Here is a 14,187-nt window from a genome sequence, read left to right on the forward strand (position 1 = left end):
TTTGAGTGGACCAGGTTTCAAGCCAGTGACTGCTAAATATGATTAACATTTGTATTGATTGATTTATTGTTGTTATGGAGGTTTGATGGCACATAAGCTGCTATGGCTATAATGTGCCTATTCATTTATTATATAAAGAGGGAAATTTCTGTAAAGTCAGAAAAAATTCTGTAATCAAAAATTATTAAAAAGCCCAGTTTGCCTGAGGAAGTTAAAAAATTCAGAAATATTTGCCTGATCACCAATAAGATTTAAGAGTTATTGGTTAACAAAGATTAACCAGTGATTGCAAGTTGAAGTTCTGCCTTGTTTATAGTAGAGGCAGGCAATGAGAATATGTTTAACAGATTTAAAGAACAATGTGGACACTGTTTTGGATAATCTCCTGTGAGTAAACGATGGTGGGTCAGATAGGTATGACCTATTCTTGCTCTTGAAAGGACTACTTCTTCTGGTCTTGATGTACGGACACTGGAGAGCCAGATTATTCGGATCTTGTTTAAACTGAAAGATTTTATTATTAGACTGAGAGTGCCAGAGTGCTGTCCTGTCCATTCTGATAGGCAAGTGACATGAATGGTTAGTGCATAATCTGATGCTGAAACAGGGATATTGGTTAAATGTGCTGGAATCCAACAATAAGTGACCATTTGGTGACGTTCTTCAATTTGTAGTAATAAGTTTTTGATTTCATCTAGAATAGGGTGAACTTTATCTGAGAAATTATATAAAGCCATGATTGAGTTGAGGGAATCAGTGTAAATAACAGATTTTAAGAAACAGTCAGAATAGAAACTTTCTAAAGCTAGTTTTATTGCATAATAATTCAGCTGAGAAGATACTGAATTTGAATGAGAGAGTTGCTGAAAAGGCACCTGGGATGGATGGGATCTATCCAGTTATATCAAAGGAGGCAGCAAAGGAAGTAAACCCCTAGCCATAATTAATAAAGCTTCCTTGGACTCAAGGGAGGAATCCATAGACTGGAGATGTGCAAATGTGTCCCAATTCACAAAGGGGGATCAAATGGACGACACGGGCAATTACAGACCACATAGACAAGACTGCAGTAATAGTTCAGACACAGCATGGGTTTCTTAAGGGGAAGTCTTGTCTGACAAATTTGACTGGATACTATGTGGTCACAAAGGAACTGGATGCAAAAAAATAAATTTGATATCATATACTTGGATTTTAAAAAAGCTTTTGATACTGTTGCACATGGAAGACTACTATGCAAGCTGAAGCAGTATGGCATTAAGGGTAAGTTGCTACAATGGATAAAAGGATGGTTGAGTGGGAGAAAACAGAGTGGTAATCAATGGACGCTGTTCTTCATGGCCTAATGTTATAAGTGGAGTTCCCCAGGGGTGCGTGTTGGGCCCATTGTTTTATGCATTTATCAATGATGTTGAATCGGGATAAATGTCCAAGTTTGAAGATGATACGAAGGTTGGTAGGGTTGTTAATGGCAGTAAAGATGGTGCGCTACAGGATCTAGAAAAGTTGAGCAGATGAGCTGAGAAGTGACAATTGAAGTTTAACATTGACAAATGCAAAGTAGAAGAAGAAGAAAATCTTTATTGTACAGTAAAGATACAGATACAATAATGCGCCCGCCACAGCCAGGAGCTTGACAATGATATAGGGTAATATAAAAATATGTACAGTATAAAAGATAACATAACAATTAAAAACGTAGCATTAGCCATTCAATAGGTATGAGTATGTACATAGTTGTGAGGCATACAGTACACCAAGGTATGTTCACGTTCATATGTACAAAGCACATATTTAAGCATATTCACACAAGTCAGAATATTTCACAGTGCCAAATTGATGTTCGGTATTGCATTTTCTATTGAAACAGTTCGTCGATTTGCCTGCGACGTGCCGTTCTGCGCCTCATGGCAGATAGCAGGTGGAGATATCGGTATGAGTCGACATCAGGGCCAAACAAAGGGGGAACAAGTTCGGCCAACGAGCGCCTGTAATTGCGATCAGAAGCGAATTTCTGCAGGTCAACTCCGATCATTAGCAGGGCTTGTACTGTAGGAAGTACTTGTCCAGGTAGGAATCTGTCACTGATCTTCAGCCTGTTCCGTTGTAGCTGAAGAAGAGGGGTGGCTCGTAAGGAAGGAAGTGGAACATGCCACTGGCATATATCCCAGAAGTCAGGGGAGTTGATTTTGCCAGCCAGCATTTTGACTGTGGTCACAGTTCTCCTCATGCTGATTATTTGAGGCAGCCGCGGGATTTGGAGTTGGTCGGCCATGCTGGTGGTCCTCTGCTGAGGGGGGAGTCGATGTTTGTGGGTTGCCCACTTCAATATCCAGTATTCACTGGTGAAGATGGGCTTCATGAGAGAAGGTACTGTGGATGCCCATATTTCAGAGGCATACAGAAAGGTAGGATACACAATGGTTTCCAGGTATCTGATTGTGGTTCTTGCATCTGTGTTATGAAGAAGATGTTGACGGGCAATCCAGCGCATTCGGTTGATCTTGCGTAGACCACATTCGATGTGACAGTTGAACCTAAGGTTTGGGTCGAAGGTTACACCGAGATCTTTGTGTTTAGTTACACTTGGAATAGCTGCACCCTGCAGTGAGAGTTGTATGGATGTGGGACACTTCTTCAGAGAAAAAAACCATAATAACGGATTTTTGGGGGTTCAGTTTAAGACCGAAATGGTTGAGATGGCTAGAGAAAGCTGTGATCTTATTACAGATTTCCGATGTGATCACTCCCCTGTCGGCTGATGGTGGTATTTCCGTTAGGAACTTTATATCGTCGGCGTAGGTAATAACATCATCTCTGTTACAAACAAACGGAATAAGGAGGGCGGTTAAAAGTAACCCCGATAAAACGCCACCTTGTGGCACACCAGCACTGATGGATCGGGTATAGCAGAGGTTGCGATGAGTGAGGTACACTGTTCTATTCCAGAGGAGAGAGTGCAGGAAAGCGAAAACGTCACCTTTGATCCGAAAGAAGTTAGTTAGGAGATTCAGAAGGGCTGAGATGTTCAGGCTATCAAAAGCAGCTTCGATATCGGCATAAACAACCGCCATTTCTGATCTGGCCTCAAATGCATTTAAAATTTCCGTTTGGACTGCCAGAAGGTTGGAGACAGTTGATCTATTAGGGAGAACATAATGGAGTTGTTTTGATGATTGTGGAAGAAGATGGCGTGTTATATGCGGAAGAAGGACTTTTTCCAGTAGCTTTAGGAGTGTGGATGCAGTGGATATCGGTCTATAGTGCTTCGGTTGGCTTGGTAGTTGAAATTTAGGTAGTGGGGCGAGAGCGTATTTGCTCCAGGATGCAGGAAACACTATGAGAGAGGATGGAGTTGAACAGTACTCCACAGTACTCCATACAGGTAGCAGTAACCCCAAAGTAACATACCAACTGTGCGTTACTACACTCAGGGTAGTGGAGAATGAAAAAGACCCGAGTATAATTGTGCAGTCAGATGTGAAGTTTTCTGAGCAGTACAGATAGGCTGCAAGAGTAGCTGTAGGGTCTTGTCAATGACATACAGGGATAAGAAGGTGATTATCCCCTTGTATAAGGCAATGGTCAAGCCACACCTTGAGTACTGCATACAGGTCTGGAGGTCTCATTTTTGGAAAGATGTTGAGCTACTAGAATGAGTACAGAGATAGGCGAGATTAGTGAGTGGAAAAATGGGTTGCAGTTTCGAGGATAGGCTAACTTCTGAAAATTGCAGCATCTGGAGACTAGGCACCCGCAAGCTGATCTGATTGATGTGTAAAGACGAATGGTTTCAGCAAGCTCAATGCTGACTAGATTCTTCCTCTTGCTCAAATTCCACACATGGAGTCATAAATTCAAACTGAGGAAAGATGGTTGTAGAACAGATGTGCTAAAATTTGTGTTTACCCAGCGGGTGGTTGATTGATGGAACAAACTTCCATCTGTCATTGTGGAAGTTGAGAGCTTAAATAAATTTAAGGTTGAACTAGATAAACTTTTGGAGTGAATGGGTGAAACTGGAAGGGTTTTTTTTTTTTTTTTTGGCTGATGCTAAAAAAGCTTGCTTTCTTGCATCATATGCCTCTACTAATTCCAACAGATCTTATTCTGATATTACACCTTTAGAGGACTTTAAGGTGGCATGTGGGGTAAAACATGCCACCTCCTAATACTTTTAGATCACAGTATCTAAAAGTAGATATTTTTAATAGAATTTCAGTATGTCTATGTTCAGTCACTTCAAATAATAAATCTCCGGACCATAATTGCCGAACCATTTTTGGAGGGCTAGCTGTATTTTCGAGATATTTCTTTATCAAAATTAGGGAAAGCTTACTCAATGGTTGGTCTGTGAAGGAGTGTAGTATTAAAAAGAGAGGAGCAGTATTATTCATTTCTTCTTTTTTTTTTTAATCACTTAGAATGGAATGTACTTACATTATGATCTGGATCACATTTACTAGATCTGGATCAAACGTTCCAAAAGAGGACTGTTTAGTTTTGTCCATCGTTGCTCTTTTAAGCCATGGTTGGATGGCTTTCTTCTCCCAGGTTTCCAGCCCCACCACATGGAGGCAGGAGTGGTGCCACCAGTGACCAACAGATAGAGGTTAGTTGTTAGTGCATTGGTAAGTTAGTCCTATATACAAGATTTGGTTTGGTTTGGGTTTTATTGGCACATCAGCAACTGAGGCTATAATGCGCCAAAGACCGGTCATATGTAAAAAGTTAAAACATTCAGTGACCTAAGTAGTTAGGCCACCATGTCCAGATATATAATAACAGATATATAAAAAATAAACAAATAAAGAGATAACAATAACATAAATTTTAAATACAATTAAAAACTTTTATTGATTTAAATTAGCAAAAAACAGAAGACACGTTGTCATTGTCGGATAAAATCGGACTGAGGGTATAAGGCTCAGTCAGATGATTAAAAGCGGTAAAACGGGTGCTGCTAAAATCTGGACAGTCAATTAAAAGGTGTCTGATCGTTAAGATTGGGCCACAGGACACACACATAGGAGGGTCATCAGCCCTCAGCAAAAATGAATGAGTCAAATGACTATGTCCTATGCGGGTCCGGGCGAGAACAACTTCCTCTTTACGATTCCTGCGCAGACTAGACTGCCACGGTTCAATCACAGGCTTTATATGAAATAATTTATTCGCAGTCTGTCTATTCCACGAATCCTGCCATTGGGAATGTATCTTTTGGTGTATTATTTGCTTGTAGTCTGTATAGGGGACTGACAGGCAGCAATTATTATTGGGAACTGCTGATTTGGCTGCGGTGTCAGCCAAATCATTTCGCCTAATCCCAATCCAGCAGAAGCGGATATCATATTCAAGTTCATGGAGAAAGTGATTCTTCTGCTGAAGGCTAGACAGAACTGGATGAGAATTATATCTCACAGTTATTAATGCCTGTAACATGCTGAGAGAGTCGGAATATAAAATGAACCGATGGTATCGGCATTTACTAATGTGATCCAAGGCTAACTCTATACCGTGCAGCTCTGCAGTAAATATGCTGCATTCAGAGGGAATCTGCTCCGATGTAGTGGTGTCTGTAAAGACAGCAGCAGATCCCACATATGATTCCGACTTCGAGCCGTCTGTGTAAACTGGTGCGAAGTCAGAATGTTCAGCTCGGTGTGCTGAATAAAGCTGCAGGTAGACAGACGATGGAGTGTCCGACTTTTCCCAATTTCTAAGGGACAAGTCACATGCCGGAACATGAGCATGCCAGGGTGGAAGGGGTTGCTTCGGTGTTTGAGCAACCTTGTCTACCTTGATAATAAGTTCTTTGAGTAGCTCTTGGAGACGAATAACAAAAGGACGATTGGCAGTCTTACGGGTGTTGTACAAATTTTCCCATCATGGCTCAAAAACGGATAGCCACGTACTATGGTCTGGCAGGGATTTCAGTTTTAGACCGTAGTTTAGAGACAACTACTTACGTCAAAGCGATAACGGCGGTTCGTTTGCTTCTACGTATAAGCTCTGGACTGGAGATGTTCGATATGCTCCAATAGTGGTATGGAGAGCCAGATGATGGACAGGGTCCAGCCAACGAAGTACACTGTCTCTGGCCGAATTGTATACCAGGGACCCGTAATCAAGTCTGGATCGTACAAGTGCTCGGTAGATGCGTAGTAGAGTGCTTTGATCCGCACCCCAAGATGTAGAGGAAAGAGAGCGCAGAATATTCAGCCCTCTTGTGCACTTTGTGCAGAGTTGACGGACGTGATCCAGAAAGGTCAACGTTTTATCAAATACGAGTCCCAAAAATTTTGTGTCCACCACTACTGCAATAGCATTTTGTCTGAGCCTTAATTCAGGTTCAGGATGAAGATTACGCTTGCAACAAAAGTGCATGCAAACTGTATTCTCCGGCGAGAACCTGAAGCCATTAGCAAGTGCCCAGGAATTAAGACGATCAATGGATTTTTGCAGTTGTCTTTCAATAACCCTCATGTTGCATGACTGACAAAATATGCTAAAGTCATCAACATAGAGGGCACTGTTTACAGTTGGAGGAAATTGTTCTGTGATGTAATTTACTTTGATGGCGAAAAGCGTGACACTTAAAACTGATCCTTGTGGTACTCCCTCCTCTTCGGTGAAGGAGCGAGAGAGTGAGGATCCCTCACGAACTTGGAAAGATCGATTGGCTAAAAAGTTTTTAATAAAAATGGGCAGTTGCCCCCTAAGACCAAGGCTATGCAGATCTTTTAAGATGCCAAATCTCCAAGTTGTGTCATACGCTTTCTCCATGTCAAAGAACACTGACACCAAGTGTTCGCGTTTAAGGAAAGCATCCCAGATGGATGTTTCCAATCTAATAAGATGTCCAAAGTGGACCGGTTCCTTCGGAAGCCGCACTGGATGTTGGAGAGAAGGTCATTTGTTTCTAAATACTAGATTAAACGAGAATTAACCATTCTCTCCAAGATTTTGCACAGACAGCTAGTCAGAGCAATAGGATGATAATTTCTAGTGACTTTTGGATACTTTCCTGGCTTAGCAAAGGCAAGAACGGTTGTCTTGCGCCAGGAATCCAGAAACTGCCCTTCAATAAAGATTCTGTTATACAGAAGGAGCAGATAATCCATAGATTTTGGTGAAAGATGCTTAATCATTTCATAATGGATGCCATCTGGTCCAACAGCACTTGCTTTGGAAAGAGCAAGGGCTCTTTTCAGTTCCTGAATAGTGAATGACCCGTTGTACGGATAGATGTTCTTGGACTTAAAATTAAGTGCCTGTTTTTCGAGTTTATGTTTCAGGACCAGGAACTCTGGGGAATACGAAGATGTTGCAGAGATGTTAGAGAATGTTTCCCCAAGAGAATTGGCTATTGCAGTTGGATCTGCAATAGTGCATCCATTATAATCTAGGATTGAAGAAGGATGGGATGTATATTTTCTCTTCATTTTCCGGATTTTATCCCAGACTACCTTAGAGTTGGTAGACTGGTTAATTGATGATGTAAAATGGATCCATGATTCCTTTTGACTCCGACGGCGTATATAGCGTGCTTTGGCTCGTACACGTTGAAAGGCTATAAGGTTGGTCGTGGTAGGATATCGGCGGAATATCCCCCATGCTTTGTTTTGAGCCTTTTTTGCTGCTGTGCATTGTGAATTCCACCAAGGTTTGGGAAATGGTGGAAACCCGGCAGATGTTTTTGGAACAGCATTCGTAGCTGTTTGGATGATAATTTCTGTGATGTACGTTACTGCATCATTGATAGGCTCCTGACCGACGGTGCTGAGATCAAAATTTGCCTGATGTTGGAAGGCAGACCAGTCAGCCTGATCAATCTTCCACCGTGGTAACCTGAAAGGAAGACACGGTCTCCCACTTCATAACGAGGTTATCACAGGGAAATGATCACTTTCGTATGAATTCTCCTCCACTTCCCAAGTGAGTGAAGGGAGTAGAGAAGGGGAGCAGATAGAGAGATCAATGGCAGAAAAAGTACGGGTAGGCATGTGGAAGAAGGTGTTTGTTCCAGTATTTAGAAAGGAAAGGTCATTGTCATTGAGCATACGCTCTATGACCCGTTCCCTTCCATTGATGTTAGCACTACCCCACAGTGTGTTATGTCCATTAAAATCCCCAAGAAGTAAGAACGGGGGAGGCAACTGCATTACAAGATCAAGGTCTTCCTGGGAGATGTCAGTCCCAGGTGGCAAATAAATAGAGCACACCGTTAATAAAAATCCCACTGTAAGGCGAATTGCAACCGCCTCTATGCTAGTTGTAATTAGCAAGGGCTGAACTGGGGTCTGAATACCCACAAGGATAGCTACTCCTCCATGAGCAGGACCATCCGCAGTTCTATTCTTACGAAAGATTGTGCTTTATACGTCATGGGATCATCATTTGCTTTTAGGTAAGTCTCCTGCAAGCAAAAGCAAACTGGCTCGTGCTTTTGCAGGAGGGCCTTGATGTCATCAGTATTTCGCCGGAATCAACGGCAATTCCATTGTAGGAATTTAGCCATTATTTTGGCGTGGTGGGTCATTCAGGCAGCTTCCGAGATGCTGAGGGCTTTATTTTGTCAGTCTTGGATTTATCTTTTTTGAGGAAGAATGGACGCTGTCCCGTGACCATTTCTTCCTCCGCAAAGAGTTCCAAGACTGATTCATCCAGTACTTCCTTCTCCTGGACATCCATTGTTTCTGTTATTACTGTTGGCTCTTTACCACTTGGTTTTGGTAGTGGTGGAGCATTAGGAGGTACGGATATAGGAGTGGCAGCTGACTGCGTTTTTTTGGTGGGCTTTTGTGATCTCAATAAATAGCGGACAATCGGTGTGACTGACTCTCTCGGTGGTACAGTCATCTCAGTTTGTGTCCCGATAGTGCTCTTTGCAGAAACCTTCTGGGCATATGAAGGTTTCCCGCTATTTATTGGTTGAATGCGTTTTCTAGCCTCTGGGTAGGAGATATTCAGCTCCGTTTTCAATTTTTGGATCTCTTTTTCATCCTTCCACCGCTGGCATGCTCTGGAGTAAGCAGGATGATCTTGTTGGCAATTTACAAAGTTCGGTTTAGGAGCTGAACATTCCTTGCTCTCGTGGTCTTTCGCACCACATCGAGCACAGGCAGGGTTACCACGACAAGCCGTTTGTGAGTGGTCGTATTTTTGGCATTTAAAACACCTCAGTGGGTTTGGAATATAGATCCTCACTGGGCAGTTTAAATACCCTGCCTTGATGGAACTAGGAGGCCGTGGGGTGTTAAATGTTAGGATGAGAACTCGGGTAGGGACGAGATTCCCTTCCTTCTGCATTGATATTCTCTTGACAGCTGTCACTCCTTGGTCTTTTAGTTCAGAGCAGATCTCTTCTTCAGAGACATGAAGAAGATCCCACTCTGAAATGACACCGTGTGAAGAGTTCAAAGTTTTGTGGGGTGTTACATTGATTGGTATTCCCCCTATGGATGTCGCGTTTAATATTCTTTCTGCTTGCTTTGTATTTAAAGCTTCGAGTAAAAGATCGCCAGAACGCAGCCGTTTTACTGATTTTGGTGATCCTGCCAACCCTTCTAATCCTTTCTGGATGAAGAAGGGTGACATCTTCCCAATTGACTGCTCTCCGGTAGGAATGGAGTATGAGGAAAAGCGGTGTTAGAGATGGTGGTTTATCCTCAGTTCTGGCTCTTTTGGCAGAATTGGTGTCATTCTCATCTGATCGGTTAGGTAGGGGCCCCGAAGAAGGATTTAAATTACTCATGAGAGTAAAGAAAAAGTGTCTGATGCCTAAGTACCTCAGCCACCACGGAGCCCTACGAGGGGACACCCACTCGTGAACTAGCAGGTACTGCGTACACGAATGGGACGCCGAGTTCGCTTAGAACATCATACCCACGTTACCAATAAGTCTTTATCCCGTACCAGGACCAAAGGGAGGGAGACTTATTGGAACGCAGTTGACCCTAGCAGTAAGAACCACCTGCCGATTGATCCCAGCTGGGCCAGTCCGGGACCACCCGTCTTGTCGAAGCAGGGGCCAAAGTGGTGTATTAAGGATCCCCCTTTCCGCATTCCACGGGTCACGGCGCACGGCTGCACACGTCGGATTCCAAAGATGTAACCCTGGAACCAAGGTATGGGTGTTAGATCCCAGTGATGCTAATCTGGAAACCCAGCAGCATCACTGGGAGGTCCCCTCATCACGTACAGGTGCCCACGTCGAGGGGCTACATACAAGAAGAAAGGTGTTCTTCCTCTCTGTTAAAGTGATATAGCTTCTTTATTTTAGAATAGGAAAATTAAATAACTCCAGAAATTAGAAGAATAACACAATAATAATCAACCAGCTCTTTAAGAAAATCTCAATAGTCACTCGGGGCCACAAAGATTAGTAACGGTTAATAGCCAACAAGAAAAAGTATAAAGAAAAATAACTTTGGAAGAGTTGCTCAGTAACTTCACAGAAAAATTGCAGCTTCACAAATCACTTGTGGCAACTGGGGTAACTGTTTCAGACTGGTTTATTCAAAATAATAATAGGAAAAATTACAGAGATATGGGGAATAATCTGACTTCATGGGCAAAGAAAATGACATTTCTTACAGGAATCAATGTGGAAATAGTTATGACAATATGCCTAGCTGTACTTATAAAATATGACATAAATATCATATTTTATACCATAAAGTACTTAAAAAAAAATCATCTTTTAATCTATTAGACTGAGAAGAATGGAGCAAGGCAGCTTCCAAAACATTAGGTGAATAAAATCACTTGCACATCATTATTAATATTATTAGCCACATGGTGCAAGGAAGCCTGAGCCAAAAAAAAAAAAAAAAAAAATTCAAGAGTTATCCTAAGAGCGAAAGAAGTAGAAAGGAATCATCAAGAAAGAGAAGAATGATGATATTGGCACACCCAGCTCAGGACCCTGAGTGTGCCAAGCCCGTACTCACAAGATGTGAGCCCATTTAATATAAACAGATTCGGTTTCTTCCTTATTAAAAATTTGTCCAATATTCCCTACTTTTTTTTTTTTTTTTATGTTACTTCCACTCTTGCGCAATACATGTTAATTTTATTCATGCAGCATATTTTCAAACTTACTTTTTTATCTTTATTTTGCCAGGCACATGAACACTAACAAACCTTTGTAACTCTATCCAAGCTACTAGCCTTATCAATTTTGGATTATTATACAGCATCTGGTCACCAGTAAAGCTCACATTACTAATAAATAGTTACATGTCATCTCACTGACAATTTCAGATATAATGTGCATTTTATCATGTTAGCCTGCTACAATCACCGAGTGCCTCCCTTTGGTTCAGATGAACAACCTGGAAAAAGTTTTTGATAAGCCAGTCTATTTATAGGGAGACCATTGTTATTTAACAGAAAATAAAATCTGGAGTGTTATTTATTTTAATTAAATCATTACTATACTTCTCAGAAAAGGAATTGGCAACAGTACAATCTGCTTGAGAATGATTTTTCAATCTACAATTAGGACATGTAATTTCACCTCTGCATGTTGTTTGAGAATGACCAAATTTTTGGCATTTGAAACATCTTAAGGGATTTGGGGTGTATGCATGGACATGACAGTGCAGATAGCTTGCTTTCACTGAGTTGGGAAAATTTGGTGTACTGAAAGTCAACGTGATATTTCGTGTTGGAACTAGTTTATGGTCCTTCCGGATCACAATTTGCCTTGCTTGTATTACTTTTTGTTCTTATAATTCTGTAAATATCTCCTCTTCGGTGACATTCAATAAATGCCACTCACTTATCCACTCACTCCTTTTGAGGAGTTCAGTATATTATGTGGTGTGACTCTGATTGGGATTCTGCTTATAGATGACAGTTTCAATAACTGTTCAGAGTGTCTTGCTTGCATGGTTTCAACTAATAAATCTCCTGACTGGAGTCATTTTACCATTTTTGGTGTTCCTGCTGAATTTTCAAGATATATTTAAATGACAAAGGGAGACCATTTGCTTACTGGATGAGTTCAAAATGAATGCATTATAAGAAAATGCTGGTGGTTCTGATTTGCTAGAATCTATTCTCATTCTTTTCGGGAGACTGAGATCATGTTCCCTTCTACAGGTGTCAGTATGTTGAGAGCCTGTTGGCTCTAGTGGTGGATATTCGTCACAATCCATTGTTGCTTCTTTTATCCCTGGGAGAGAGACTTCCTTCTTCCAGGTTACTGGCCCTGCTACATGGAGACAGGAGCGGTGCCAACCAGTGACCAAGCGATCAGAAAAATAGGAAAGCAGTACGATGCTAGCGGAGGTAGCAGTAACATTGCAAGTGAGGTTAGCAGTAATGTTGCTAGTGGGTGAAGCAGTGACGTTGCAAGCAAAGGAAGCAGTAATTTGTGAGCAGTGGAGGGTTTATGAAAAAAGCTAGTACTCTCCCTAGAGAAATACTAGAAAATCTCACTATAAATCGCTTGGCACTTGGGGCCATATTGTGGAGTGATGAGCTAGTATTTACACAGTAACAAGTAGTTAATATGCAAAATCTGCAATTCGGTGTGGAAAATCTTGATTTCACTCTATTAGCTGTATTAGTGTGGGTTTACACTGTGAAAGACTATTTGTTTGAGCTACATAAATTGCCAGAGCACTTGAAAAGCGAATGAATATCTTCATATTACACATATATGTCACCATATGCCTGAACGTAAATGACGTAATTTAAGTTCAAGATTATATAACTTGATAACAGTGCTTTTAATTCAAAAGTGCGCTTAATTTTTTTTTTTTTTTTTCTTGAAGAAAATCTTCACAAAATAGTGCCCTCCACTTCGGAATCATCCTGGACATAAAGGAATAATCAAAACAACTTCAAATAAAAGAAAGAATTTTGAAATTTTGTTTTTAAATTTACAAAAATTCATTAAGTGAAAACTTACCTTAACATTATATTTTGGCTTTGGTCTTATCAATATGCTAATGTTGTGATGCTCGGTGAGATGTCGTATGTCGGCTATAAAACAAGTAACAAAACATAGCTAAATAACTTTTAGCACAATTTCATTGCTAAATAGCTTCTTAGTTTAAATTACACTGAATTCTGCTAATTTTGGTTTAAAATCACTTACATGCTAGATGAAGAATTTAAACATGAAATTTACAGGTTAATATTATAACAGTTACATTGTTAATTATTATCACATTATTTAAATCAGTTAGCACTATCAGTGAATCCAGTAAATTTCTTGCTTATGCTATGCACAATAAACATCAAATATGTTTATTAGATACAGATAGAGGAATTTTGCTAGTAGGGAAAGTAGCTGATTATCCCTTTGTACAAGGCAATGGTCTGGCCACGCCTTGAGTACTGCAAACAGGTCTGGAGGCTTCATTTTAGGAAAGATGTAGAGTTGCTAGAGAGAGTACAAAGAATGGTAACAAGATTGGTGAGAGGAACAAAGGTGTGCTCTTACCAAGAGAGGCTTAAGTTCTGCAAGTTGCAGCGTCTGGAGACTTCCTCTTGCTCAGATTATGAACCTGAAGGAGCATAAATTTAAAATTGATAGCTTAAATAAATTCAAGGAGGAACTGGACAAACTTTTAGAGGGGATGAATGTGTGAAATTTTTTTTTTTTGCTGATGCTACATAAGCTTGCTTTCATGCATCAAATGCCTCTGCTACTACTGCATTTAAAGTGGACCAATTCTTCCGAAACTGTACTGGTTACTGTTTAGCAGGTTTTCAGTTTCCAGGATGTTGTTGTTTTGGATTTTAGGTGTGTCAGCAACTAAGGCCATGTTGCTCTGTGTACATTGTCTGTAAATTGCATGTTCTGTTGTTGATTTTTTGTTGGCTGGATGAAAAACCAGAGTTTCCGGATGAAAAAACCATGCTACCCTCGCCTGAGGCCAACTAACTCAGCCAAGCTGTGAAAAAGACCCATAAAAATTCCTCCCTTCATCGACAGGATTCGAACTCAGGTCTTTTTCACCCAGTGTGTGGAAGACTGTGATCCTACCAACTGTACTACTCACGAAGGCTAGTTTTCAGGAACCACTTTAGCTGCCTACAAACAATTTTTGTCAAAGCTTTGCCTAAACAGCTAGTCAATAAAATCATCCCCTGTAATTATGTGGAAAGGCACGATCCTTCCTTGGCTTTGGAAAGGCTAGGATTATTGAGTTGTTTGTTATTTGG

The 14,187-nt window shown here is 40.8% G+C and overlaps 1 protein-coding gene across 1 annotated transcript in view; it reads right to left on the reverse strand.

Moving 5' to 3' along the window:
• The window catches only part of LOC150088157 (protein bicaudal C homolog 1-like), a 392,222-nt gene that overhangs the window by 182,480 nt on the left and 195,555 nt on the right, over positions 1 to 14,187 (reverse strand). The window contains exon 10 of the mRNA XM_090370592.1: positions 12,926 to 12,999. Within this exon, the coding sequence (XP_090226718.1) occupies positions 12,926 to 12,999 (74 nt within the window). The remainder of the gene's footprint in view (positions 1 to 12,925; positions 13,000 to 14,187) is intronic.

This window comes from Mastigoproctus giganteus, chromosome 3, assembly GCF_048544385.1.
Source record: "Mastigoproctus giganteus isolate SK-2022 chromosome 3, ASM4854438v1, whole genome shotgun sequence".
NCBI classification, from domain to species: domain Eukaryota; kingdom Metazoa; phylum Arthropoda; class Arachnida; order Uropygi; family Thelyphonidae; genus Mastigoproctus; species Mastigoproctus giganteus.